Source organism: Cervus elaphus, chromosome 32, assembly GCF_910594005.1.
Source record: "Cervus elaphus chromosome 32, mCerEla1.1, whole genome shotgun sequence".
Classification (NCBI taxonomy): domain Eukaryota; kingdom Metazoa; phylum Chordata; class Mammalia; order Artiodactyla; family Cervidae; genus Cervus; species Cervus elaphus.
The window spans coordinates 38,292,376-38,317,360 of record NC_057846.1 but is presented as its reverse complement, the minus strand read 5'-3'; the positions used below and the strand labels follow the sequence as shown (position 1 = coordinate 38,317,360).

The following is a 24,985-nucleotide window of genomic DNA, read 5'->3' as shown; positions in this document are numbered from 1 at the left end:
CAAAGTGTAGCATGTAATTTGCACAGGACTTGTCATATTTAAAGTCACTCTACTGTCCAAATCCTGGAATTCAGTTAATAAAACACAAAATTTACAGATTGAGGTTTAGAGAAAGAAAATGACTAGCTCAAAGCTTCCCAGGCTGGACGTGGCAAAGGGGATTGGAACTCAGGGTTTCTGGGTCCTTTGCGGTCCTCAGCTATGTCATCTCATTTTTAATAACTCTTCAATTTTCATGCAATGTTAATGCCTAAGTCTGTACTACTTTCCTGATATGTTCTGTATGTCATTCATTTACTCCAGGGTTGGCAGATTCTTACCTAGCTAGGAAGGAAAGAAAACAAAGGAAGGCAGAAGATTCCACTGGGCATGAGGCACGCAGACCCAGTCTGCATCCAGTATCGTAATACTTTGCTGGGAGCAGCACTGTTGTCCCATGCTCCAGCCAAATGAGTGACGTGCGGGCATGCATGCTAAGTCACTTCAGTCGTGTTCAATTATGTGACCCCACAGACTGTAGCCTGCCAGGCTCCTCTGCCCATGGCATTCTCCAGGCAGGAATACTGGAGCGGGGATTGCCATGCCCTTCTCCACGGGAACTTCCTGACCTGGGGATCGAACCCACCTCTCTTGTGTCTTCTGCATTCAGCAGATTCTTTACTCCTGAGCCACCAGGGAAGCCCAAACAACTGCCATGGGATTTCAATTCAGCAGGTGTCTTTATTTTTTCATGAATATACATATGATTTTTGTATTTTATTTATTTATTCTGTAATCAATTTTCTCCCTACCTCTTTTCTTATAAGAGAAAGAGCTGTATTTGTTCCAGAAAAAAAATCCAGAGTTGCTCCCAAAGCAACTGTTATCACAAACTCTCAGGTGACTTCAGCTGGCAAACCTCTTTCTTCTAATTAATCGTCAGTTCCCAAGCCAGAATTCTGTGAATTATCTTCAAGTCCTTCATCTCTCTCACTCCACATTAACCCACACACACACATGCACACACATCAGATCTTGCTGAGTTCCTCTTCCCCAAGTCTCTCTCTCTCCTTCTCAAAACTCCCCACTGGGAGCAATGTGGGAATTAGAGAAAGGATTTAAAACGTCCACAGCTAGAGACAAGGACACTCAAAAGTAGAGTGACTATCATTTATTGTCCAAACTGAGAGATTCTGAGTGTGAAAAGGAGGACTATTAATATCTGCACTAGCAAAATGAGGCATCTTTTTACTGTACTCAGAAGGATACTGGAATAATAAAGACTTGAACGTGGGAAGTGGCAATGGAGATGAAGCAGGAGATAATACATACCAAGTGTAAGTAAGCCTCAGCCATCCCTACCCACCAGGTACATTTCAGTTTCCCTTAGTCAACAAACAATGTTGTACACAGTCAAATCTTTATTTTCTCAGCCTCATTCCTTATCACTCCACTTTTCTTATTTTGTTCTGACTTGCTCAGTTCCAAAATAAGTGATGCTGTTATACGTCTATGCTGTTGCACAATCTATCCCCTGGAAGACCTTTCACTCAGGTTTTAAGTCAGCTGTCACTTCCTCTCTGGAACCTACCCTGAGCCTTTAACCAAGGTTGATCCCTTCACTCCTGGTTAAATGTGTGTGTCTCTGTCACATGTAGCAAAATATCATTCACTTGAGTTACTGGGTTTCATCTATTGTGGTATTAAGTGGTTCTAGTTTTCCTAGCAGTCATTCTCACGGTTGTGCTTAATGGAACTGTCCATGGTAGCAAGGTACCTTGAAGATGTTTAATTCTATAACTTTTCAGGATTGAATCATTCAAATTGTTTTGGGGGCTGATTTTTGTTCATTTAAAAACTGTAATCTTACACCTGATTCAGAATTCCACATTGCCCACCCCCACCCCCCGCCACGCCGCCCCAAGTACCCATGCACACACCTGTGTACACACTCATTGGGTATTTGCAGAAACATAAGGTTCTAGTGTTCAAGGGCTTCCTTGGTGGCTCAGATAGTAAAGAATCCACCTGCAATGTGGGAGACCTGGGTTTGATCCCTGGATTGGGAAGATCCCCTGGAGACGGGCATTTCAACCCACTCCAGTATTCTTGCCTGGAGAATCCCCATGGACAGAGGAGCCTGGCGGGTCACAGTCCCTGGGGTCGCAGAGAGTCGGACACGACTGAGCGACTAAGCACATTACAAGGCTCTAGATGATGGGTCTGGGGCAGATAACCCACTCCCCGGTACATTCCCTCTTCCATGAGCTTATCTCCGTGGCACTGTGGTTGAGAGAAGGGAGTTATACACCATCTCTTACTTAACTAACTGTGGCGTATTTTCCTTGGAAGGCTTACGATACTCCTTAATGGATTCCTTATAAATAGTGATGACTCCAAAAGGCCTCACCGACAGAGGGCGCAGGGGGCTGGATTGCAAACAGCTCGCCCTAAGCATCTGTCGTTCCTTGTGTGTTTCAGGTACACACGCAGCTGGCCCCCAGCTGGCAGTATCTCGACCTGCTCTCTGAGCCTCTTTTCCTCACCCTGAAGGGGCCCCTGGCAAACCTGCTTTCGATCTCATCTACCCTTTCTGGCTCATGCCACCTGGGCTGGGTTCATCTTCTCTACCTCTTGGAAATACGGGGACCTGGAAGTTATGGGAGAGCTCTTTGTCGCTTTCTCCTTGGCAGTTGCAGCATGATGTCTCTTCTCAAAGCTTTTATTTTTTCCCTTTTTTCCTGGTAGCACTGAACACTTAACATGTTTGCTATCACTGAATTAAACTGTCCTCTAGGACAGTTTAACAATGTGTTAACAGTTAACACTTAACTATCTCGGAGTGTGGTAGCAGTTAGACAGGAAGGACTCGGTACAACCACGACACAGCTCAAGCAAATTCCATGGACTTGGTATCTTTGTAAATTACACAATAAGAAAATCAGGTATCAATATCCACTTCCTGCAGCTGACCTGAATTTTATGAATCATTCTCACCTTGCTTCGGTTTTGGTGAGGTTGGGGACAGCCATTTTTGATCCGCATACTTCCCCAAAATGTGTCTTCTCTTTTTCTCTCTCCATGTCCCATTTTTATGTCAACAGGCAGGGATAAGGCAGGATTGTACATGGGTGGGTGGTGCCCATTCTGATGAAATGATGCTTCTTAGCAGGTTATGCAGGGAGGTGGCAAAATTAGCCCTGACATTACAGTTGGTGAGATCTGTGAATTTAGACTGTTGGGGGTACTTGGTTCTTTTTCTCTAAATCAGTTCTGAGGTTTGTCAATTTCAGGAATATAGAACAAGTCCCCCGTGTCCCCAGACATCATCTTGATACATATACACAACCTCTGTCCTCCAACCAACACCTCCACCGGAAACAACCTCTTTCCATATATGAGGGGTCCTGTTGTTCCTGGTTTACAGTACCGAGTACCTCTGGCCCTTGTCATTGACTGAACTGAGCTCATAAGACCAATTGTGGGATATTCCAGTGAACATCATAACTCTTGCAGTGAGAAGGCACGGTGTTTTCTTTGCCTGAGCTGCCGTAGGACGGCTTGAAATACAACCTGGTGGGTAAGTCATCCTACCTGCAGAATGCAGACAGAGATGCAAATCAACCCAGAGATTTTAGGCCAGGTTTGCCTTCCTTGGTGGCTCAGATGGTAAAGAATCCGCCTGCAATGCAGGAGACCTGGGTTTGATCCCTGGGTCAGGAAGATCCCCTGGAGGAGGGAATGGCAACCCACTCCAGTATCCCGGGGTTGGGAAGAACTCCAGGCAGTATTCTTGACTGGAGAATCCCACGAAAAGAGGAGCCTAGCGGGCTACAGTCCATGGGGTCGCAAAGAGTCAGACACGACTGAGTGACGGACACTTTCTCCCTGCAGTAGTGACCTGACCAGTCACCTGTGTTGGGGTGGAGCCAAAGACAGGTGCTCTTACCTTGCACTCAAGAGGTAAGGTTTTGACTGGGACCACTACACTAACTGCAATAGTCTGATGATAGGGGTTTCTTAGCTTCTGTGAAATCATCTGCCCCGGGAAAAGTGTAAGCAGTTTCATATTTTACTTGGATGAGTGGTTTTAAAATGGTCTCAAATGTCTGCTTTGACATAAAGAGTAGTTTACTAGAAACAGATTCATTTCATTAGCACCATTTTTACAAGTGAAATGGCCATACATATCTGGGTTTTCTTTTTCGTCTTCTAGAAATGACATCCTCCCAAACAGCCTAAGGACATTTCTGAGTGCTTGTATCCTCTATTAGGCTGGCTATGTGATCAAGTCATTGTTTATAATTTTGTTTTTGTGTGTGTTGTTCTGGCAACTGTGGAGAAAAAGCTACATGAAGTCATTCTGCAGAAGCAGCTACACTGCAGTGCTGAATCGTGAGTTATTACGAGAAAACGGATTGTCTGCTTTATTCCATCCAGACCTACTTTCTGCCCAGTCTTACATTTGGTCTTATTTCATGGTTTGCTATCAAAGCTATTGCACCATTATCAAGGCATCCCCCCAAAGTTAATATTTCCTAACACTACCATTTCTGCCTTCCCAATCCTCACCCCAAGAGGTCCCAGTGGGAAGACCATACCATCTGAGAGAAAATATTCCATCTGGGTTAAGCCCTAATTCCAAATATGTGTCCTTTTGTAAACTCTTCAGGAAGATTATTGACATTTCCAACTCTAGTCTAAGCATTTGGTCAGGAATATCCACATGATAGTGTAATTGGAAAAAGAAATGAATATTTGCCTTTGATTTTATTTTATTGCTTCTCAGAAGAAAGTTCCACATAGTAATGCTCTGGTCCATTTCTCTACTTACCAACTATGGGGCAGGGGAAAAAAGTGAAAATGAAAGTTGCTCAGTTGTGTCCAACTCTGCAACCCCATGGGCTATACAGTCCATGGAATTCTCCGGGCCAGAATACTGGACTGGGTAGCCTTTCCCTTCTCCAGGGGATCTTCCCAACCCAGGGATTGAACCCAGGTCTCCCTCATTGCAGGTGGATTCTTTGCCAGCTGAACAAGAGGGAAGCCCATGGGATGGGGGGGGGGGGGGCGGGTACAAAATGAGAGCTGGGACAGGGTAGTGAGATGACTGTGCTACATCTGTACCATTTTCTGATTATGTGGGGGAAGCTCTGAAATAACGGATTTTTAAAATACTTTTATTTGAAAACCTTTATGTTTAAAAAGAAGAATTGACTGGCGTATAGTTGGTTTACAATGTTGTGTTAGTTTCAGATGTACAGCAAAGTGAATCATTTAGACATAAAATATATCCATTCTTTAGGTTCTTTTCCCCTATACTTCATTACAGAGTATTGAGTCGAGTGCCCTGTTTGTCCTACAGTGAGTCCTTAGTGGTTATCTATTTTATACACAGTACTGTCTATATTGTCAATCCCAATCTCCTACTTTATCCTCCCTTCCTTCCCGCCAGGAACCATAAGTTTGTTTTCTACATCTTTGACTCTATTTCTGTTTTATAATTAAATTCATTTGCACCTTTGGGTTCATGCCACATGTAAGTGGTATTATATATTTGTCTGTCTGACTTTACTTACTACGATCATCTTGGGTTCATCCAGGTTGCAGCAAATGGCAGTATTTCATTTTTTTTTAAATAGCTGAGTATATATTCTATTTCATTGTATATATGCACCACATATTCTTTCTCAACTCCTCTGCTGATGGGCATCTAGGCTGCTTCCATTTCTTGGCTCTTGTAAGTAGCACTGCAGTGAACATTAAGGTGCATGTATCTATTTGAAGTATGGTTTTCTCTGGATATATGCCTAGGAGTGAGATTGCTGGGTCATAGGGTAGTTCTATTAAACACCCTTATTTAATAAAAGTTATCAAAACTTTCTTAAAGAAGATGAAAAATCCCCCCCCCCCCCCCAAAAAAAAAAAGCTCCTGAAAAAACGTTAGAAAGAAAAGACCCCAATTCTTTTGAATTAAAGTTTGGGAAAAGAGACAAGCTTGTTAAAAGTGATCATTGCTGGTTTCTTGCCTTCCAAAGCAGCCTACTAGATACGGGCGGCTGTGTTCGGCATTGACTTAGCTGCTTAAATACCCTCGTGTCAGGAGAATCCCAAGGGCCTCTCACCTGCAAATACTTCTGGCATATCCAAGTTCGTGCTTTTGCCTTTCTGTGAGGCTATTCTAGCTCCTGTGACATCAGGAAGCATTCTCTTATTTTGTGAGTGAAGCAGTGCATAAAACCTAATCCTTCTGTCTGTGCCTAAGCCTGGAGTACAATTGGAAGGAAGCTGCTTAAGGCGGCATCAAAGTGACTTTAAAGTGGTGGGGGGGTGGGAAACAAGATTCGATACCTGCTCCCCAATGTTCCTAGCAGCACTATGTACAGTAGCCAAGACACAGAAGCAACTTAAGTGTCTACCAACAGACAGATGGACAGAGTATGTGGCACATATATGCAATGGAATATTACTCAGCCACGAAAAGGAATGAAATCTTACCATCTGTAACATGGATGGACCTAGATATGATCATGCTAACAGAAGATGACGGAGTAGGATGTGCACTCATCTTCTCCTGTGAGAAGACCAAAATCACAACTAGCTGCTGAACAACCATTGAAAGGAGAATGTTGGATCCCACCAAAAAAAGATATCCCAAGTCCAAGGGGAAAGGAGAAGCCCCAACAAGATGGTAGGATAGGTTCAATCGTGTTTAAAATCAAATCTCATACCCACCAGAAATGCTTGAAGGGTGCAAACAAAACCTTGTGCACACCAGGACCCAGGGAAAGGAGAAGTGATCCCCAAAGAGACTGAGTCAGACCTGCCTGTGAGTGTTTCAGAGTCTGCTGTGGAGGCACGGGTCAGCAGTGGCCTGAGGTGGGGACAGGGGTTCTGGATGCAGCAGTCCTGGGAGGTGCGGTGTGTGGCATAAGTCCTCTTGGAGGAGGTCGCCATTAGCTCCACTATACAATCACAGAGCAGATGACCCACAAGACTGGAGGATTAGACCAAAGAAGTTCTCGCATTGTTGCAAAAGTTCTAGGGCCCACCACAGGTTTCCCAACCTGAGGATCCAGCAAAGGGACTGAGAACCCCCAGGGAATTTGACTTTGAAGGCCAGTGGGATTTGATTACAGAACTTCCACAGGAAAGTCTGGGAAAACAGACTCTTGGAGGGCACAAACAAAACCTTGTGCACACCAGGACCCAGGAGAAAGGAGCAGTGAGCCCATAAGAGACTGAGCAAGGGAAGTCAGTCAGATAAAAATAAATATTATATTTCTTATATGTGCAATCTAAAATAATGCAAATGATCTATGAAAAAGACTCACAAAGACATAGAAAAAAAATTTATGGTTACCAAAAGGGAAAGTTAGGGGGACAGATAAATTAGGAACTTGGGATTAATAGATAAATGACAAGGATTTATTATATTGCACATGGAATTATATTCAATACCTTGTAACCTATAATGGAAAAGAATCTGGAAAAAAAAAACTGAATTACTTGGCTGTACACGCGAACAGTATGGAGGTTCCTTAAAAAACAACAGAACTACCCTATGATTCAGCAACCCCACTACTGGGCATATGCCTTGTGGTGGGGGTGGTGGTTTAGTTACTGCTGCTGCTAAGTCACTTCAGTTGTGTCCGACTCTGTGTCACCCCATAGACGGCAGCCCACCAGGCTCCACTGTCCCTGGGATTCTCCAGGCAAGAACACTGGAGTGGGTTGCCATTTCCTTCTCCAATGCATGAAAGTGAAGTTGCTCAGTCGTGTCCAACTCTTCACGACCACATGGACTGCAGCCCACCAGGCTCCTCCATCCATGGGATTTTCCAGGCAAGAGTACTGGAGTGGGGTACCATTGCCTTCTCTGGGTTTAGTCACTAAGTCATGTCAACTCTTGCGACCCCATTGACTATAACCTTCTAGACTCCTCCGTCCAGGGGATTCTCCAGGCAAGAATACTGGAGTGGGTTGCCATTTCTAGCATATACCCTGAGAAAACCATAATTCACAAAGACATGCACCCCAGTGTTCATTTCAGCACTATTTACCATGGCTAGGACTTGGAAGCAACCTAGATATCCACTGAAAGATAAATGGATAAAGAAGATGAGGTACACATATACAATAGAATATTACTCAGCCATGAAAAGCAACCCAACTGGGTCATCTGTAGAGATGTGGACGGACCTAGAGACTGTTATACAGAGTGAAGTCAGTCAGACACAGAAAGGCAAATATCATATATTTACACGTATATGTGGAATTTATAAAGAATGGTGAACTATTTGCAGGGCAGGAATAGAGATGTAGATGCAGAGAAGGGATGTGTGGACACTGGTAGGAGGGGAAGAGGTATGAAATGAATTGGGAGATTAGGACTGACAGACCTGCACGACTCTGTATAAAACAGCTGGTGGGAAGCTCAGCTTGGTGCTCGGATGACCTAGAGGGGTGGGATCAGGGATGGAGGGAGGTCCAAGAAGTTGTATACATATGGCTGATTCATTTCATCATACAGCAGAAAGTAACACTGTAAAGCAACTACACCTAAATAACAACAGTAATAGAGCCTGGATTTATTTACTCTTAAACACCCCCTTCCTACCTTCTACTGTGTAGAAATACTGGAAAATGTATCTTGGAGCTAGAAATCCCTGGGTTTTATAACCCTTACATTGTTCTTGTCTGGCTAAGTTCTGCAGATCTTTTAGCCACCTTCCCTGCTACCCCCTCTGTAAATCCATCCTTAGAATAGACTTAAAGTCTCCTCCATTTCCCCACTGATCTCTCTGAAATTCTCTATTGCACCATAATTTCACATTGAATTATCACATTACCATTGTCTTCCACAAATCTGGACCCCTCTCTGTATGTTTCATGGTATTCCCATTGTTAGGCATAAGCCCTGTGTCTCATCAAACATGTCTTACCAGACTCAAGAATAATATGCCTTAAAGTGGGACACAGTCTAAAAAATACATTATTAGTCAAAAACTTTTGTTTTGGTGCCCAGTCCCACTACCACCTAAGGCTAATGTACTAAATTTTCTTGGTCTTAATTTTCAAATCTACAAAATTAGAAGAATAATTATTGTTTACTATACAGGAGGGATGAGAAGATTAAAGGACATATAACCTATCTAAAGTATTAATAGGTAAAATATTTTATCAAATACAATGTATTAATTAGGATTTACTTTATCATCTTTAATATTATAGTATCACTGTATATATCATATAATCCTATAAAAATCCCTAATAGATAGGTACCCACTATATACCCACAGTCAAAGAGTTTCATTAACTTACCTAGAGTCACATGAATAAGAGCAGTGAGTCTGAACCCAGGGCTTAGATGCCTGAGCTCACACTCTTAGCCACTGAGTTCAAAAGTCTCTGCACATCATGTCCACTAAGTTTCAGCACTGATGTGCTGTTTCCAGCCTTTCTTCTCTCAGCTATAACATAACAACAGCAATTTACCACTGTAGATGTCTAAGGAATGTTCAACTTGATTCTGTCTGCTTCTTTCACAGAGCAATTCCAGGGTCTAAGCCTTGTAATGCAAGGTCAGAAAGCTGTTAAAGTCTCTGATGTCAAGGAGAGGTGGCATCCTTTAGTCTATGAGCCATGGAATTGGAGTCAGGTGTCCTGAAGTCAAATTCCAAATCAGCTGGTAAGTAATACATCCTTGCGGAGCATCTTCCTTTCTTGGAAACTTCATTTTTTTTGGAAACTTCATCTTTTTACTCATTGCAAAATCTGTACAAACCACCCCCCCTCCTCTTTTCTTTTTACTGGGGAGATTAAATGACTTAAACACCTTGCAAGTTATACTGAGACAGAGGTAAGTAAGTATTTTTCCAAGGATGCAAGGTCTCCTCCTAGCAAACTATTTAATGTGTACCTATATGCGTGCAAAGTCAGCAGAGTTTATTTCCTCTGCATTATGACCAACCAAAGGTCCAGACTGATAGAAGAGGTGGTTAGAAAAGCTTCATTAGGATGGTGGTTCAAGTCTGAGAGTATAGACAAAGCAGGAACATTGAGGAAGGAAAGTGACATCATTCCACCTAACAGAAAGTATTGGGTTGGTCAGAAAGTTTGTTTGGATTTTCTGTAACATCTGAATGAAATTTTTGGCTAATTCAACACAATCCCCTCTTGGAAATTTCCCAGGTATGCAAGTAGGATGTTCTAAGAGAGATGGGGCACATTCAATTCAGACAAATAACAAACTTACTTGAAACTTACCAAAATGTTAAGTATATCCATCTGAGACTATTTGAATACAGGGGCTTGTTCTGAGTCTGTGGTTCACTCCACACAGCTACAACCCTGGGTATCTGCTAAAGAATTTGCATCTGTGCCATCCATTACAGTTCCACTAAGTCATCACCCTGCTGCACCAGGGATGTAACTCAGGAAAGAGTAACAGAAATGTATCATCAATAGGAGAATGGAACAGCCTTAAACACAGAATCCAGATGGGCAGTCAGAAAGTCCAATTCTCACACTTCTGAACTAAAAGTCAGAGCAGGGCTTTTCCAGCTTTACGAACTTGGGGAAATGGGTCTTAATCTGAGCTCATCAAGATCAGAACAACAGACAGCATAAGATGAAAATGGGTTTTCAAGTGATCCTACAAAGAAAAGAGAGGACACTAAATAGGTAAGTCAGTGGTCTCCTGATTAATCACAGGGTTAAAAGCAGAACTCAGATTGGAGCAGCCCCCTAGCAAGGATGGAAAAAATTTACCTGAGCTTTAAAAAAAGAGGAACTAAAAGGTATTTCCTATTTTTAGTGTTTTTTTTCAGTATGTAGCTTGGAGCTCCTTAAAAAGGAGCGAGAACAACCAAGGAAGGGTAAGTGGGCTGCAGTTTAGTGACTAGTTATTTCCTTGAGAGGCAGGAACAGCTGGGAAGGTTTTGGCAAATGGAAATGTGTGCTTCCTATAATTTTACTCCATCCTCTGTTACATGCTCACCTCATAGATGGGAAGTTCTGGACATCATTCCTATTTCTGTCCAACTTCCGGAAAGGCAGCAATGAACTTACACCTTAGCTCCAGATGGGTAAACCAAATTGATAAACCTGAAACTTGCAAAGCTTAGCAGGGTGTGATCCCAGGAGGCCAAATGCATCTTTCAAAGCCTTGGGCCCTGGCAAATTTTTATGTATTTCTTTCAACTTCAGGATGTCCCAAGAGCTAGTTCCCCCACTTTTGAGCCTTTTTATTTAAGTCCTTGCATATTTGATGTCTTCGGACACAATCTAGCTCTGCCCTCCTAAGAAGAAGGGTCTAAGAGGTGAGGATTGAGGTGAGTTGTGCATTAGGTGCCTTTGAATTTGTGAAAGACTCCTAGGCTGGTTCTCGCATAATGTGGTAGAAGAAAGTAGGGATGGGTTTGTGAAGAAAGAGCTGAACACAGGCTCTGTAGACTCATTACCACAAAGGGAACAGGATGCAGAGTGGAGGAGGGTTTGCAAGAGGCCATGATTTTCAGGCAAGGTTGCCCGGATTCTACCTCAAATTTGATTTTTGAAGGATGATGCATTTAGAAGCTTATGTGTAATTGACCATGACCTCAATTTTGAACAGGTAGAGTTGCTTCCATAAATCCATCCCAAGAGAGAAAAACACGGTGACTATTCCAGAGAAGTTTGTTGTGAGGTCTGCTTAGTTGAGATTTTGAATAAAACTTCTGTTTCTTGGTTTGCCTTTTGCCAAGTGCAGATACTTAAACACTGGAATGTCTCCAGGTGCCCAGCTAAAGGACATCGGTCTACAGAACTGAGCAGATAACACGAGAGCCCAACATAGCATGGCTTACAAGCAATCCTCCCCAACAGCCAACTAGCAGAGCCTTTTCTTCCATTTTTCTCAAATCCCATAGAGCAGAAACTGAAAACCACTGGATACTAACAAATCCTCTTATGGAGATAGCTATCAAAGTCTGTTCAAGCCATCTGTTTCTCTTTCGTGTATTTTTTTTTTTTTTTTTTTGCTAACAACAAAATCTATTCTAAACTAACCAAGATGTTACGGCTGAAAATGCCAGAGGTATACAGATCTAGCTGATAAGAGAAATTGCTTTCTCAAGAGGAGTTTGGTTTATCTTATGTGGAGGAAGGCAACATTTCTACAAACACCATAGTTGCACTAGGAAAATAACCAGCTACTTTCATTAAAAAAGTATGAGGCAAGATTTGTATTTGTTCATGTAATTGAATTTAATGCTGCTGAAATTTGTCAGATCTGAAAGCTACTGAAGTGTAGACTATTTTTTTCTTTGAGAAAAATTGCTTAAGAAACTGTCTCTCGGCTATAGGGCAGGTGTTCTGCTGATGCTAAAAGGTCACAAATCAGTTATTCTCTGCATTTTTCATAATGTGTAAAACCAAAGAGTACCCCCAGGAGGATATGTTTTTCTTTTGAGAGGAGGGTGCTGCGAGACAGTGACTCTTTGTGGGGAAACCCTACTGATAGTGGTGCCATTGGTAAAGAACCAGTGCAGGAGACCTTCGAGACACAGGTTTGATCCCTGGAGGAGGAAATGGCAACCCACTCCAGTATTCTCGCCTGGAGAATCCCATGAGCAGAGGAGCCTGGCGGGTTATAGTCCATGGGGTCCCAAGAGAGTTGGACATGACTGAAGCAACTTAGGACAGCTACTGATTTTGGTGTCTGTTGTCTAGATGTTGGTGACTTGGCTTGCTAGCAGTCTACAAGTGGAAAGCCAACAGGTTTGCAATTGCTTTCTCCCCCTTACCAGTCATGTAGCTTACACTCTCCCCCACATACTTCTGTCACATTACCTTTTCTGCAGAAGTTCCATTTCATACTTAAGATCTCATTAATATGCCATCCTTCTCTGTCTCTTACCTGGGCTCACCCTGGTTGATGGACATGTAAATTTCCCAGGAATTCTCCTCTGGGATGGCGCCATGTGGTATCAGCAAACTCACCCCTGAAACAGAAAAGGCCAAGAAGTTACTTGTAGATTCTCCAGTTATCCGGAAGCACCTCAGCTGAATAACTTACAGATGCTCTCAAAGATGGACCACCTCACAGCAATTTATAGGAGTTTCACAAAGTCCAAAATAAGAAAATATTGTTTCCTTCAGTGACATACAGAAAGGCATATCATTCAAGTGTATACTTAGATTTTTACTTAAAGTCTTCCTAATGTAAATCGATACAGCTATTATGGACCACAGTATGGAGGTGCCTCAGAAAACTAAATTAGAGAGCGCTATCATAACATCCAGCAATCTCACTCCTGGGCAGATGTCCAGAGGAAACTGTAATTCAAAAAGATACCTGCACTCCTATGTCCAGAGCAGCACTATGGACAGTAGCCAAGACTTGGAACCAACCTAATGGGCATCAATAGATGAACAGATAAAGAAGATGTGGGGTGTGTGTATACACACTGGAATATTACTCAGCCATAAAAAATCAAATAGTGCCATGTACAGCAATATGTATGGACCTAGACATTATTATACTAAGAAAAGTGAGAGAGAAACTTATGGTATCACTTACATGTGGAAACTAATACATGGCACAAACGGACTTACCTGCAAAACAGACTCACAGACAGAGAGAACAGATGTGTGGTTGCTAAGGGGGAATGGGGCAGGGAAGGATGATTTGGGGTTAACAAATGCAAACTATTATGTATAGAATGGATAAATAACAAGGTCCTACTGAACAGAACAGGGAACTACATTTGCTATGCTGGGCTAAACCCTAATGAAAAAGAGTGTATGTGTATATATATATAAACACACAGTGGAATCTCTTTGTTCGTGTCAAGTTCTGCTGAACGGCAGTGTAAATAGAAATTTCAATAATTAAAGCCTTCCTGGCATTGTAAAAAGTCTCTTATTTATAAGATTAGGTATCCTGACACCCGGCACTATCATACGTATCTGAGACTAAGAATTTCAGTGTATCAGTTAGTCGGCTCTAAAATTTAAAAGGTATCTCTGCCTTGTTTCTATCCACTCATTTCCTGAAAAGGTATCTACGATGATGAGCGAGCCATTTAACATTTTCGCTAGAGCCTGGTGTGTAACTGTCTTCTAAAGGGTTCATCTTAAAGTCAGCTTAGGGAGGTGACTGATGGAGCGGTGTATTTTGTCAAGAGAACTGAAGAAGGGAAAACTTGTGGATAAGCTTAGGAACTTGTGTGGCCACTATTTGGCTCTGTATTTCCAAACAGAAGCTAGAAAAGATTAAGGCTAAAGGTGACTTAGCCGTATTCATATCAATGTCCAATTGAAAGAAAACTCAGGAGCCTCACTTCAGGAACATCATGTAACGAAGGTGGGGTGGGCACGGGAAGGCACCTCATGCCACACTGGGAAATTCCTCTCTTTTCTCCTGAATGCTATGCAGTAAATATTTCACTTTGGCCAAAAGAGAAGAGTCTAGAGAGGGCAGAGAGTCTCCTTAAAGTAGCTTCTTGCTTATAAAAAAATAGAGACACAGTTGAGATCTTGACAAAGTAAAATCTCAGGGTATCCTTCTATCCTTTGAATAATGCAGCACTCACCTTTTCTCCTTTCATTACAGCTAATGTAATTACACAGGAAGCTTTCAGGCTGCTGCTGCTAAGTTTAAATCTAGAGATGGCAGGCTTTACTGATAATCCTTCTGTGTTCCTGTTCGCTGCTATAGAATCGAGAAATGGAAGACTCATGGCAAAACAAGTTGTGTGGTTCGCATTCATGAACATTCTTCAGTGACACATTAGTTATCATCAGTATCTTTCACTAAAAATGAGGCCCATTTACATCTTGCTCACAGCTTTTCAGCTAGGGTATCTATTTATATTCTGGACCCTAATGTCAACAGTAGAACAGTAATTGCCATATTCAGTGGCCTCTGATCAGTCTCCTCCTCTAATTGCCCATCCTTCCTCAAATGGAGCTGCCAAATGAAGTGGGCTCCATTACATCCTTCCCTGCTGGGGAGCAGAAATGATTATACACGTGATATTCAGCGTGCGCAAATGTCAAACCGAATACACAACCCTAGACATTCTGTATTCTTAGCTTGCCATCGCACTTTGTTGCCTCTGTTTTAGACTATGATGATAACGGAGACATTTAGACCTTATTTAGAGATAGAGCACAGAAAGTCACCATCAAGAAATAATGCCATCTGAGCAATTAACCCAAAAGAGTTCTGTTGTGCTCCCATTTTTCTCTTTTCCCTGATTAAGGTATAATTCACACGCTTAAGTTATACAAATTAACAACAAACTTTGGGGCAAGTGTATATGCTCATGTTACCATCACAATCAAGATAGAACATTTCCACTGCCACAAAAAGCACCCTTGCACCCTTTAGTAGTCAGTTCGATTGCCAACCCAGACGATCATTTCTTTGCTTTCTGACATGTTGATTAGTCTTTTCTAAATTTTCAAATAAAATCATACAGTGTGTTTAAAAAAAACACACACTAATGGTTTGTTACATCTGTAACATGTGGCACAATGCCTGGCAGAGAGTAAGCTCTCAGAAAATAAACATGAATATATGAGTAAATGAACAGGATTGAAAACTTTCAGTAAAAAGGAAAAAAAAAAACCAGCAGCCAGGCTTTGAGATGTGCAGTCTTCTGCAGATCATCAGGGCCTGACAGTCCACTCCCAAATCGAATCAGAATAAATAGGTATATGTGGACTTTTGAGGAAGGGCTGTTTGCAGAGCAGATCATATCGCATTCCTTTCAAGTCAGCTTAATTCCTTGTGTTTAGATTGAAACATTATTCATAATACACCGAAATTCAACCTGAATGTGTAGGATCACTGGAGCTTTAAACGATCCCGTCTTTCCTTCCATCAGAACTTGTATGATGATCCTTTAAACATACTTCCCTCCCCCAATTTAATTATCTAAATTGTATGTGGAAACTGAAGATGGTCAAACACCAGAGGCAAAGGTCATGGGAGCTGATGGTGCTGGTGGCAAGTTATATGTTATGAAGAATGACTGCTCTGTAGGAACTCTTCACACGTGCGGTCCCCTAGCGATGTATCCATTTCCAACATGTCATTCACAAGTTATTTCTGATTAAAGAATATACTCTCCCCCAAACTCTATCTACCCTGAGAGCCTTTTATTTGAGTTTTTTGGTTCCTATTTTGCATAATAAATGATTTTTAGAGTGTGGGGATGCTGCCAACCTTCCTCACAAACCATCGCCAGGCACCCCACAATAACTTGGGATGGATAGCATGAGGACAATTTAATTTCTGTGCCTCGCTTCTTTAGACTTTAGCTCCCCAGGGCATATTTTACATTTATGTTCTGCAAATAACAGAGCATATGTTTCAATTCCCTGCACTTATTTTTCCTCAAATTCATTCCCAGTGAACAGCTTCAGTCTGGTCTAGGGCTTCTCATGCAGAGCTCTGAAAACGCCCCTTCACAGAGTTGTTCGGGAATCATAGATAACGCTACTGGAACTTTGGGGTGTCAACCTAAATGCTTCTCAAGTCAGAAGGGAAGCAAGAAAAAAACCTGCCATCATTATTTCATTTCACGTTCTATGATGAACATTAAACACAGGTGATACATGGATGGATCTCGGCAATCCCTCCACAGGTGTGTAAATGTACACACACACACACACAGATGAGGATGGGAAGACAAGTGTGGACCCATCTACTCAACCAGAAACTATTCAGAGCCACCTAAGTGGCAACCATCAGGTAAGAAAGTAGAAAAAATATAAAAGTACAAAAACTCAACATGCAAATTCATAATTCTGATGTATACACATACTCTTCTCTTCAAAAGGGCAGGGTCTGCATCTTTTCCTTTTCTAGATCCCGCATGTGCAATTTACAGATTCTTATTCCATGGGGTCGCAAAAGAGTTGGACATGACTCAGCAACTAAACAACAAGAGATGAAGCCGCTCAGTCGTGTCTGATTCTTTGGGATCCCATGGACTGTAGCCTGCCAGTCTCCTCTGTTTATGGGATTTTCCAGGCAATAATACTGGAGTGGGTAACCATTTCCCTCTCCAGGGGATCTTCCCAACCCAGGGATCGAACCCGGGTCTCCCACACTGCAGGCAGACTCCTTACTGTCTGAGCTGCCACGGAAGTAAACAAGAAGAAAGGTACCTGGTAAATATGGCCACCTGCTCCCTACATATGGACCTCCTGTCTGTCATATTCACCAGGAGGAGGGCATCATACATATATATATAAAAAGATTCTTACCACGTCCTACTCATCCAGGAAGATTTAGAGAATTGCAAATTTAGAATACAACATCATCATTGGGTCTGCATTGGAGGGCTATTTCCCTGAAATTAAGTTTTTAATGAAGCAAAGGATATAGGAAAACCAATCATCAACTTGGAACAAACGGCAGGCACAAGTCACTAATCTACTTAGAAGGTCAGGCTGTAGAACAGTAGCGTCTGGCTAGTCCTACTACAGAATTCACTGTACAAGATAAAATGCTTGATAATTTAGGTGGGTTTGTTCTACCCTACAGAGAAATCTGCTAAGGCCCTGCCGATCCCAGCTCAATGCTATCCAGTTCTTTGACAACAATGGCAGGTCTGGTATTTTCCCTTTCCTCTAAGCTGACAGTGATGATTTAGAACACTCCCTAAATCTTATTGCTCAAAAACTGGGGGTGGGGATTGCTCTCTTCCTCCATGCTGGGTCTTAGGTGGCAGCTCTGAAGACTAACGCATAGGTAGAGTCAAAGTTATCTGGGCCGTACACGTCGAAACAACATGAAAATCTTCCAACCAAAAGGAGGAAAACACTCTTAAGCACTCTTGAGAACTATATAGCCAAGGAGCCAAGCTTGAATTCAAAAGAGCAACCCCAAAAGGAACCCCCATCACTGCTCATCATAAAGCAACATGATAGCAAGGGTGATGGACGCTGACTGTATTCATTAGGTCAGTTACTGAGGACGTTTGAGTCTGAGTGTCATTTCACTAATCTAGCAACTTGTTTGTAAACCATGCTTCACTATAAACATGGTATTCGGCAGTCATATCAAAGTATGTTTTCAGTGCTTCCTGATCATGTTCTAGGAAATATATTTCCAGGGGGCTTAAACTCTAGGGACCACCCAAACCTTCTGAGCCAGCATGCCTGTCAGCCCTAAGAGGGCATCTGATGGCATATACGGTCCATGCTGAGATGCAAAATGTAATGTCAGCGCTGCTTCTGGTTGCCGTGTAAATCAAGCCAACTTCCGGAGCTATGGTGGCGTTCACTCTGACACCGGAAGAGTCAACATCTTAAAAATGGATCTTACAGGACATCGTCATGTAAATATAATATGTTCAAACACGAGAAGATACACAAACGCACACTTACCACTCACCTGTATTTGGCATTACTAAGCGTCCTCCCAAATGGCCAAAGACACCCGTGGTCCTCAGTTCGGTCCGTGTAGCGAGTGATGACAGGTTCTGGATGTAGGGCGTCTTATTTCTGGGATGTACGGTTGTGAAGCTGCGGTTGTTTCCGTGGGGGAAAGTCCCGGAATGATTCTTGCCGTGGTACTCGGCTCGCTCAGACACTCCCAGCGAGACCATGAATGAGCTCTGCACTTTGACTTTGATGTCTGACAAAGGGTTAAAGAGTGAGGACTCCGTCATGAGCTCCTTGTCCAGGGGGTCCTGTAGACAGATGGGCCCACTGTAGGTTCGGCTCACTGTCAGGTCTGGTTGCATGGAGGGGTTCAAGAGCAGGGAGTTACCTGGTCGGAGAAGATGGATCTGTCACTCAGAAGCTGTAAGGCATCCCAGTTACTCCTTCACATCTGCTTCTACAAACTACCCAGCATGTGCTCACCAGCTGCCCAGGTCACGGCTGACCCCTCAGACCCACCCTGGGCATCTAAAGTATCTCTAACAGGCTGATCAATAGCATCCCGAGCCTCGGAATCAGGAGCTCTGGCTTTGCAGTCAATTCCCTGAATGCCGCCCACCTAACTCATCCTTTTTTCGAGTTCTTTATGTGCTATCTTTTCAAAACAAGTATTTCTGGCACTCCACCAGGCAACTTACTCAGGTATGATTGTTTACGGGATTATGTTAACTGGCAAAGAGGAGCTTCTAAAAAAAATAAAAGAGGAAAGAAAGATGTTTTGCAATCCAGTTTGGAGCAAAAATAACATCTGTTCCGTTTAAATGGCAAAGAGATGACACAGCATGATGACGAGGTGGTGCTGTTTATAACCGAGATGGTGTGGGTGCCAACACGTCTCCCGTGGAATTCTGGGCAGTTTCTGGGGGAGGAAATGTTGTGTCCTCAGAGCAAAAGGGTCAGGAGGCGTCACGAACCGCTCCATGTCTGAGCAGCCAATTCGCTCTAATAACACGGATGTCACTCTGAGAGGCACAGAGGATCCCAGCTTCCACAAAGGCAGCAGCTGAGAATGGCTTCTTTCCGACTCAAAACAAATGGAGAAAAATAATCCTTACAAAAACATGAGAAATTGGACTTTCTCATCTGCTGGGACTTACCAATTTTTTTGCTATGCCCAAATATTAAAAAGAAATGCTGTGATATTTTCTTGTGATGAAGTAATCTCATTTATTAGTAAATAACAAAATAACCCTCAGTTCCAAACTTCCTGCCCATATCAGTCCATCAATGTGACATCTCAAATTGAAACCCAAACCATATTAAACCATTTTCCTTTGGGGCCTGACAAAAATGTTTCACATGTGATATTTTGGAAAATGTTGCAATTTCAGGCCATATCCTATTAGCTTCTATTGTTTTTCCATTTTCATAATTTGTAACAACACCAGCAGGAAATCTATAACCCTGACTTTCCCCACCTCTTTGTTCTAACGCTCTAAGAATCCCAAATCACAGAGGAGCAGATTCAAAATGAGATGAAATACCTTATAGATGTAAAAGCACCTTGATGAGGCATTTTTTCCATGTTTGAGGATCTTTTTATATTATAAGGAGCTGAGCTTTTTAACAGAACTGCACTGAACTCTACAGATACCAGCCTTACTCTGGGTTATGAAGCAAGAAGCAGGATGGAAGGACCATCTCACATCTGAAGAGTTTGGAGCAGAAGTTTCCTCTGATACCTGAAAAAAGCATCTCTCCGAGTCTCATGGCTGTTTTCTCTCAAGCCCTCACCTTCTAACGTTTAATTTCTGGCTACTGTTAGAAGACCCTGCTATCTTATGTAAAGTCAAGAAGCAAAAACATTTCCTAGAGTTAGACTTGAGTCTTAATTGCCTATCACTATACACACAGACATGTGTGCATGTGTGTGTGTATATATATATATAAATATATGAAAAATACACACACACACATATACACATATAAAGTTGGTGGCCAACTTGATTTAAGTCTGATTGAAGATAATCCCCCAGTGACCGCAAGTTTCTCTCTGGATGTCCTTTTCAAGGCCCTGATCTACTCTATGTATGACATTCTATTAAGTCTCACTGTTCACCTTGCTGGGGCTCCAACCATATTTGCTCAAGAAGGGATGTCATGAAGACAACAGAGCATCCATGTAAGGCATAGCCTCACCGTGAATATAGGGGAGAGTAGAATTTGGATAAGGGGCTACTGTTGGTATGACTAGTTCTTTGAGTTCTTGGTTAAAGAAAATGGTAAAATTAAGTTTGGAAAGGCTACATACTCTCAGAGATTCGCAGTATAAGCTTCCTACATTTTGAGACGCCTCGTGGTAATGAAATGTATCAGCTTATCCAAGTCAGCTTTCCCCAGATGCTCAGATCAGGGAACCGCCCCTCTCACCCACTACCGGCTGCTCTGCGGAACTCACTGGTGTCCTCTGTGACGGTATGAGGAGACAGCCAGCCTCTAGAAGGATACTCTCTGCATCGACTGAGCATCTTACTTAAGCCAAGGTATTACAAGCCAGGTGGTTTCACCCTCACAAGGCCCCCCTGAGATAGATGTTAGTATGTCCATTTCACAGCTGTAAAAATTGAGACAGAGAATAACTGAATTACCAGGTTTTACAGCAATTTTGGATTCAAATTTGACTTCAGAGCCTCTGAATTTACACACCAAGCTGCCACTCACACTCCTGTGTATTCTGTTTTCAACGGTTAAGGTCTGAGACAGTGATATCTTATGATGAGATAGATGGAGATATAGGTCTAGTTTCTTACACGATTGCAAGACCAGTTCACTGGATGTATTTCTTATTAAATCATATATACTGGAACTTCCCTGGTGGCTCAGTGGTAAAGAATCTGCCTGCCAATACAGGAGACAGGAGTCTGATCTCTGGTCTGGGAAAATCCCACATGTTGTAGAACAATCAAGCCTGTGAGCCATAACTATTGAGTCTGTGCTCTAGAGCCCGTGAGCGGCAATTACTGAAGCCAGAAGGCCCTAGAGCTCATGCTCTGCCGCAAGAAAGCCACCACAATGAGAAGCTTGGGCACCACAACTTGAGAATAGCCCCCACTTGCTGCAACTAGAAAAAAAAGTCTGCACACAGCAGTGAGGACCCAGCGCAGCCAACGTAAGTCACATAGACTAAGCTCTAGACCCACGTTGAGGTGATGTGTTCTTATCTGAGATCAACCAGACTTAGACCAGAAGCCAAGGTGCCGGAAATTCAAAGTGTTAGTCGCTTAATTGTATCCAACTCTTGGGACCCCATGGACTGTAGCCCACCAGGCTCCTCTGTCCGTGAGATTCCCCAGGCAAGAATACTGGAGTGGGTTGCCATGCCCTTCTCCAGGGGATCTTCCCAGCCCAGGGATCAAAACTCGGTCCCCCACATAGAAGGCAGATTCTTTACCATCTGAGCCACGAGGTGTCAAAAGTGACTGGTAAACAGTCAAGTCGCCTGTCTCTCCCACTGTCTCCCCATTCTAGCCTGCTTGGGTTTCCACTGCACCATCCTGTCCCTAACTCCATCACTGCCAGGCAGTAAGACTTCTTGTCCTGTACTGTAGGTATTACTGACAGGCAATCAACAGAAATAAAAGGGACAATATTGACCATAAGAGTCAAGGTAGAAAACTTCATCCATGGAAGTGAGACAGTTCCATTTTTTTCTAAAATAAAAGCCATTTATGTCTCATCCCCATCTCCCAATCAGGAACAGAGTTAGTTGGCAGAAGATAATCAAATGACTCTTCTGTTTTAAAAATGAAATAGTGCTATTGTTTGACATGATGAATTTTCCTTCCCCTACAACAGAGGACTGCTTCAAGGTGGCAAAGGCAGAGAATTTCATTTTTTCTCTGGTTAACTGGCCCATCATACATCCTCTAAAATCCTTTTACTTATTTAAAATAGAAATAACTCCACTGAATAAAATAACTCCATCTAATAAATAGTGTAATAAATATGCCTGGTAGAGTCATTGGTTTGTAGCTTTGAATAATCAATATTTTAGTTAACTAAATATACATTCCCAAAGCAGGCTGGTTAAAATAGAAAGTTGGGTGACCTGAGACACTGACTACATATCAAAGATGGACACGCCATATTTAAAATGTGGGTAATGGTAAAATGAGGAGCTTCCATGGTGACTTAGTGGTAAAGCATTTGCCTGCAATGCAGGAGACTCAGGTTCCAACTCTGGGTTGGAAAGATCCCCGAGAGAAGGAAATGTTAACCCACTCCAGTATTCTTGACTGGGAAATCTCATGGACGGAGGAGCCCGGTGGGGTACAGTCCAAGGGTTGCAGAATAGTCAGACACGACTGAGCGACTAAACATCAATAGTAAATTGAGACCCATTGGTCCTCACGGCAGCCAAGAACTCAGACAGACTCCTCCATCAAACCTGGCATCCTAAGGTGTGAAGACAACTTTGGAGCAGCTCCCAGTGCCGAGAGCCACCCTCACACAGGACCAAAGAACACAAGGGTCCTGCGTGAGTGTGGTCTACGGTCCTGAGGACGTGCTGTTGGGGGCCCTACGCCGCTGACCTTGACGCACTGTTTTGAAGTTGAAGGTCTGGAAGCCACCTGTCAATGCAGAAGAGTCGATGACGTCCACACCATAGTCACTCTGGCTGCGTCTGTACAGGGTGATGCCGATGACCAGCACTGCAACGGCTACCACCGCAGCACCCAAGCCCGAGTACAAGGCGATGTCGCTGGCATTCTCGATGCCTGAAAGACACAAGAGCAATCCTCAATGGCCAGCATGGGCTCAGAGCCAAAGAGCCACCCCGGGACACAGAATGAAACACTATTGGAATTTTTGGAGCTACGGATCAGGCGAAATGATAGATGTGGCTAGTCGCAAGTTGGACTCTCCAACAATAATCATGTTTCTAGAAGACCTTGTATAAATCAAAGGGATGCTAGTTAAATAACTTAACTGCATTAAGGTAGCTTACCATGTAATGGAATCTGCAACAGAAGCAATTTTGCAAAGAATATAAGATTTTTCAAGGAAAAACAGGCAATTGCTTAATTTGCTTGTTTTAGGAAGTCTTATTGCCCTGCAAAGTTTTTTTTTAATATATGTATATATATTTTATTTTTGTTGGAAGACATGTGACCCATGTACAATGACAAAATATGGGTGAACCGCTCTGCTTGTCTATGGCCTGGGCGCATGCATTCACAGGGAGCATTCTCGGATGATAAGGCATGGTCTATGAGTCAAGAGACCAGAGCTCAGGAGTATGAACTTGAGCTTTGGCCCACGTCACTCACTCCATCAGAATGCTGACAGTCATCAGGGTATTTACAATCATTGTGAGTGACTTTCTGTTGTGAGATATGAAAAGCATTCGGTCCCAGGCACTCTTATGTTCATGGTAAATGTTTTCTGGCACCAATTGAATGCTTGACTCTAGAAGTTTTTTTTTTGTGGAAGAGGACTGGTCTCTAAGAGGGTACATGCTGTTTCTCCCATACCTCTCCTACTCCATCCTATTGAATGCATGGGCAAAGCAAAAATAAAAGCGTTAGTTGAAATTTAGATGGTGGGTGTCTCCCCATCCCCCAAGAGAACACTGTAGCTGCTTTCCAACCCTTTTGCTAGAGGTCCTCGGGGTGTGGTTGATTCCCGAGGAGCCTCAGCATGGCTAGTGCAATTCAGCATGACATCTACCCAAGAACATGTAAGTCTTGAAGTGTGTTAACAATGGAAGGTGGCAAGTTTTCACTACATAACTGATCTCCTTACAGATTATGTGGTAGGCATACTAAACAGGTCCAAAAGTAATTACTCTGTCACCCCTGCTGGGTTTAGCAGATAAAATAAACCCATCATATATTTACCTTGTGATTGCACAGCACTTAGCCTACGTTCACCACACCCTCATATGGTACTTACGTTATCAAGTGAGTAAGACTAACCACACTACTAAATTTATTTTCAACAAAGTTAGTGGACTATAAAATAAGGTGCCGCCAAATGAAAGCAGGAACAAGGAAATCAAGCAGAACCAGTTCAGTAATAGGGCGGCCAACACATAAAAATAATTCATGGGGGGAGAAAAACACCGTCATCTCAAAGAACAGTATCGGAAAGGTCAGAGGGGGATCAGATGCTTTTCATAACAGCAACCTGGGAGGTGTTGAGAAACAGTGTGATCTGGGCTGTAGTTCAGCTTCATGGTGGTCCGAATGGGGGAGGGCTAGGGATGGTGGGGTATCAGTGGTGGTCTTCCCCAGCCCCCCAGATCCACAGGGGTGAAGGCTGATGCCACCACCGAAGTTCCAGGGTCCACCTAGGTCACGAGGGGAGAAAGAAGGGGAGCCATCATCCCATTCAGTCTCACCCTCCTCCTACGTTCCTTGGAGGGAGTCATTAGAGGAGAGAGCAGACAGACCACAACAGGCACAGCAAGCCAGGATGCCAGGAAAAGGGAGAGAACTGGACTGAAACCAATGGGCCTTCCCCCTTCTTCCCTCCAGCTCCTTGGGCGAAGTTCATTGATGGCTCCATCATCTTAAAAGGTGTGTCTGGAGAGAATACACCTGCTCGGCAACTGAAC

The 24,985-nt window shown here is 43.0% G+C and overlaps 1 protein-coding gene across 4 annotated transcripts in view; it reads right to left on the bottom strand.

Moving 5' to 3' along the window:
- UNC5D (unc-5 netrin receptor D) overlaps nucleotides 1-24,985 on the bottom strand; it is a 605,139-nt gene that overhangs the window by 57,760 nt on the left and 522,394 nt on the right. For 3 of the 4 annotated variants that reach the window (XM_043893835.1, XM_043893836.1, XM_043893838.1), the window contains 3 exons: nucleotides 22,959-23,144; nucleotides 18,377-18,754; nucleotides 12,881-12,965 (listed from right to left, as the gene is read on the bottom strand). In XM_043893835.1, coding sequence (XP_043749770.1) covers nucleotides 12,881-12,965; nucleotides 18,377-18,754; nucleotides 22,959-23,144 — 649 coding nt within the window. The remainder of the gene's footprint in view (nucleotides 1-12,880; nucleotides 12,966-18,376; nucleotides 18,755-22,958; nucleotides 23,145-24,985) is intronic. The other variant, XM_043893837.1, reaches the window with a different exon arrangement.